Raw genomic sequence first — 5,000 nt, forward strand, 5'->3', positions numbered from 1 at the left:
AACTGATTTAACTCTAAGGGGAATGTTTTTTTTCTCCGTGCTAAATTTTCAAATATGGCAAATCTAGTTGTTGAATTATAATACTAAACAGCTAAAATCTTCTCTAGTTACAAAAGTTTTGCTATACATAACATATATGAAAATTTTTCGAATTACAGGGAGGTGCTTTTTCATACTAAGGGTGATACTAACAGTGTATTTGGTTCTCTAGGTAAGTGCTTTACTAAGTGTTTGTAGAAAGGAAAAATGCAACTTACAAGTGATTTTTTTTTTCCTTCCTGTTTGTTCTCGTTAACAGAAAGGGTTCAAAGACACCAGTCAGTATGTTGTAGGAGAATTGGCAGCACTAGAGAATGAGCAAAAGCAAATTGACACCCGTGCCGCGCTGGTGGAGAAGCGCCTTCGCTATCTCATGGACACAGGTACGGTGCCCAATTACACTGTAAACAGTTTTGGCAAATTGAGCGTTCACAAACTCTTATAGAGTTTTGGAAGTGTGAATCTTTGAAGCCTGAATGTTCAGCAGAACTGCCTTGAAAATAAAAAGGCTGCGATTTGCAGCCACCTCTCTGGGCCCTGGTGATAAGAGTGCCTTCATGGGAAGTGATAACTCGCCCTGATACCGTGTGAGCCAGCACTATTGAACAGTGTGCTCATCCATGCAGAGTTGGAATACACATCTGTGCCTCATTGATATGCCACTGCTTAAAAAAAAAGTAAGATCTTCACTGTTCTACTGATTCATTGGGAAAAAAAAAGATTTGGCCAGCTAAAGCCATGTACTGCATGAAACAGAGCACTATGCATAGGGGACGGCTCCATGGACTAGATCACTGAAATTTGAGAATACTATCTGGTTACTGATGCTCCACAGTTTTTTTTTTTTTTCCAAGAGAACAGGTTTTTAAAAGTCTGTAATAGTTTGTGTCACAGTTGCATTTGAAAGGATTAAGGTATATAGGAAGGTTTATAAAAATGGGTTAGAGCAGCAAGTTAGCTCCTAACCAGAGGGTAGATTGGCATTTACTGCTGATTGCCAGTAGTGATTATATAGATCTAAGGGCACAGTGAGCTACTGGAAAAAAGCAGTATATGTGTATATTTTAAAGGAATATATATATTTATTTAAAATGCTGCTCCTACAAAAGGGGTAAAAAGAAATACATCCAAATTGCTCATATCAAATTAAAAATAAATTATATTAAGAAAAATATGTCAAATGTAAAAGTGGAAAATTCATTCCTTTGATCTAATTATTTGCTTTAATTTTATTGGCCATTATTAAAGTAGATTAGTAAAATAGTAAAGTAGATTAGTAAATTAGTAGTAGTAGATTAGAATTAGAAAGCTTTCCTGAAATTTTTCTTCTCTATTTGCCAAAAATATATTTACAATTAAAAAACTCCTCTAAACATAAGCATTTATATGGGACATTTGAAAATGCCTACATTAGTGAAATCAAAACATATTAGAACAGAAAGACCTTTGGCTTCATCTGGCCCAGTGGGTTTCAAACTGTGTTCTGTGGAGCCCTAAAGCTTCTTCAGAGGCACCTTGGGGCTGCCAGGACAATAAGAGAGCAGAAAGCAGACAGGCGTCTGGATTTCCTACCTTACTTCAAACAGAGCAGCTCTGAGTTTATTTATTTGACATAGCAGGCTTCTTGGAAGAGTTCATTTAAAGAAAAGGTCTGTTGCTTAAAATTTAAAACCAAAAAACCCCCAAACAACAACAACAACAAAACACCAAAAACTAACTTGTTTTTTGAGAACTAGTGCCAAACCTTCTCATTGTACAAAGGAGACAGAGGGTGAAAGTTCAAGGTCACACAGATCAGCAAGTGGCTGACCTCGGACTAGAACTCAAGTCACCAGAAACTTCCCACTCTACTACATTACCTAGAATGTGTTTATCATTGCCCTAACAACTTACATATACAACTTACATATATGCTCAGTCTTATACATCTGTATGGATTCAAGTATCCTATAAACCAATATATTGTTTCTTATTTGTATTTTCCTTTTGGTTTCTGAGGGATTTTAAAAATGTTAGTTATGTTAACTATATTTAAAAATGTAAATACTAGATAGTAAAACTTTATACATTTTTAAATTATTACCTTTAAATAGTTTGATGAGGCTAATAATTTGGTTTCCTTCCCTTTTTTCATATTTGGAGCCTGATTTATTGAATATTCTAACCAAAACAGACTCAAGTTCTCCTTCCCATCTCACATATTATCTACCGGTGAAGCTTTGAAGTAGCCCCATTCCACCTATAGATCATTTATAATCTGAAAGACAATCATGGACTACAGATTGATTCTAGAATCCCTTTGGAGCTTTATATTTTTTACTACACAAGACAGAATCTGTACTACACTGGGTCGGCTACTGTAGATTCAGACTAAAATTGAATAGTTCCTCAACTTGGTAAACTCCGGCAATTACCCTGGACTGTACTGAACCTCCTCCAAACCAAATAATTGATTCTCAAGATTTACCCAAAGCCTAGTTAGCATCTGAAGTAAGAGATAAGGTGTTAAGAAGAGAAAGCATATATTCATCCTGCCCTTTTTGGGGTTCCAGTGCTTCTCACTTTCCATTTGTTATAGTAGTTAGTACTTTTTTCCCTTAGAAAACAATAGAGTTTTCTATGCAGTTTCTGAATCTCAGCCACAGAATTAAGCAGAGCAGATAGTATCTATATTCCTTGTATGCTGAAACAGGCTCAGATAGGGAAATGACTGATTTAAGAAGGCCTAATTAGTAATGGCTGAGTTACAGCTTGAACTCAAGTTTTTTGAGTCAGCCCTCTTTTCCCACCATATGTTCTTTACAGAACAAAACTACTTTATCTGCTATCTCAATTTTTATATACTTCTAGATGTGGACTATATACAGATTTCTTTACTGACCTGAAATTGACTTGAAATCACATATTATAAAATTAACCATTTTAAAATATATAAATATATAAAATTCAGTAGAATTTAGTACAGTCACAGTGTTTCCAGAGGTTTTCATCACCCTAAACAGAAAGTCTATACTCATTAAACTGTAATTTCCCATTTGCTTCTCTTGTAATCCCCTGGAAATCTCTAATCTTTCTGTCTCTAGGAATTTGCTTTATTCTAAATATTTCTTATAAGTGAAATCAAACAGTAGTTGTCCTTTTGTGTCTGGCTTCTTTCACTTTACATCATGTTCGCAAGGTTCATACATATTGTAACGTGCCACTACTTCATTCCTTTCTATGATTAAATAATATGCCATTGTATGTATATAACCACATTTTGTTTATTCATTCATCCAATGGTGGACATTTGGTTTGTTTCCACTTTCTGGTTACTATGAACATTGTGTACAAGCATTTCTTTCAATCCCTCTTTTCAGTTCTTTGGTGTATATACCCTAGGATTGGAATTGCTGAGTCATGTATTAATTCTCTGTTTAACTTTTTGAGGAAAGGTACTCAATTTTAAGTGCTTATAAAGTTTATTTAGAAGTTGATTTTGCAGAATTGAGAATACATTTTCCAGAAGAAGCACTGTTTTGTTTTTTTTTTAAGTAGGCTCCATGCCCAATATGGGGCTTGAACTCATGACCCTGAGATTGAGAGTCACATCCTCTAGGGACAGAGCCAGCCAGGCACCCCCAAAAGAAGCACTGCTATTAGCATCTGTGGGCCAGACAAACTAACAAAAACCTATTAATTTAAAATATCACTAGAATTATGTTAATGGTTGTCCTAGGCCTCAATCTTTGGTTCCCAGAACTTGAACATCTCTGGGTTTTAAGCATCAACTCCTTTAGCACTGAAACTCTTAGATCTTGGTGGGGCGGAAGGTAGGGCCTGGATGGTGGCCTAGACTACTGGGCATTTTTCCTGGCATGTCAAGAGAAGGCTCTAATAGGAAAGTAGCAAAGGAATATAATAGATCCTACAGCAAGAAAATTGGATCATTGGATCCTACAGCAAGATAATTATATAGCAGGGATGAGAATGGCAGTGGCGGGGGAAGGGCTTGAGATCCCAACATCCGTTTGGGGGAAGAGTGTCATTGACAGAGACAGAGCACCTATGGGGATTTATAGGACTGGTTCTTTTTGAAATTGAGTGATCCTAAACTAGTCTAATACTAAATAACACATGTGTGGTGGTGTGGTGTGTGTGTGTTTTCTGCAATCCTACCTTGGGATCTGTAAAATCCTTTTGCAAATACTAGAGAACTTTTCTTTCCATCAGCAATATTTATTTATTTATTTATTTATTTATTTATTTATTTATTTATTTATTTATTTATTTATTTCTGCAGAGGGGGAATTTTTAAATATCTAACACTTAAAGTTTAGAATGATTTATTTTTTGGAGAACAGTAAGAATTAGAGGTGAGAAACATGTGTGTTCCAAATTGACACTGTATATAAGTATGGCACTTTTTGTAGACTATCCACTACAAAAACCTAACCAATCACTTAAAATTTTTAAATATACCCAGGGAGACTAAGACTTAAAGAGTTAACTTTTCTGTAGATTCCTTAGAATGTTTCTTTACCTCATCCCTTGAGGAACCAAATGTAGTGGTGAAGTTGCTTTAAAGCAGGAAATTGGGCCCAAAGTTGTTACTGGCAACAGAATTGTCCATTATCTTTACCTAAAGATTATAATATTTATTACATGCATGCTTACTATGTCTGGCTCTATGGAAAATGCTTTACATGCATCACTTCCTTGTTTCTCACAATGGCTCTATGAGATAGGTTCCATTAATAACCAAGACTGTTAAAAATCACACTTTTCAGTGAGGAAGCTGAGGCCCAGAGAAAGAAGCAACTTGCCCAGTTCATACACTTCTCAAGTGGTGAAGTCAGGAGTCAAACCTAGTCTGATGGCTCTGGAACCCAATTTCCTTTTTTTTTTTTTTTTTTTGAGCCCAATTTCCATATACCATATGACATGGCCCTACTTCTCCTCTCTTCTCAGAAATGAATGTC

At 35.6% G+C, this 5,000-nt stretch overlaps 1 protein-coding gene across 21 annotated transcripts in view; it reads left to right on the forward strand.

Moving 5' to 3' along the window:
• EHBP1 (EH domain binding protein 1) overlaps window positions 1-5,000 on the forward strand; it is a 345,688-nt gene that overhangs the window by 302,175 nt on the left and 38,513 nt on the right. For all 21 annotated transcript variants that reach the window (XM_072768534.1, XM_072768544.1, XM_072768539.1 and 18 more), the window contains one exon: window positions 299-422. In XM_072768534.1, coding sequence (XP_072624635.1) covers window positions 299-422 — 124 coding nt within the window. The remainder of the gene's footprint in view (window positions 1-298; window positions 423-5,000) is intronic.

This window comes from Canis lupus, chromosome 11 (genome assembly GCF_048164855.1).
Source record: "Canis lupus baileyi chromosome 11, mCanLup2.hap1, whole genome shotgun sequence".
Lineage (NCBI taxonomy): Eukaryota > Metazoa > Chordata > Mammalia > Carnivora > Canidae > Canis > Canis lupus.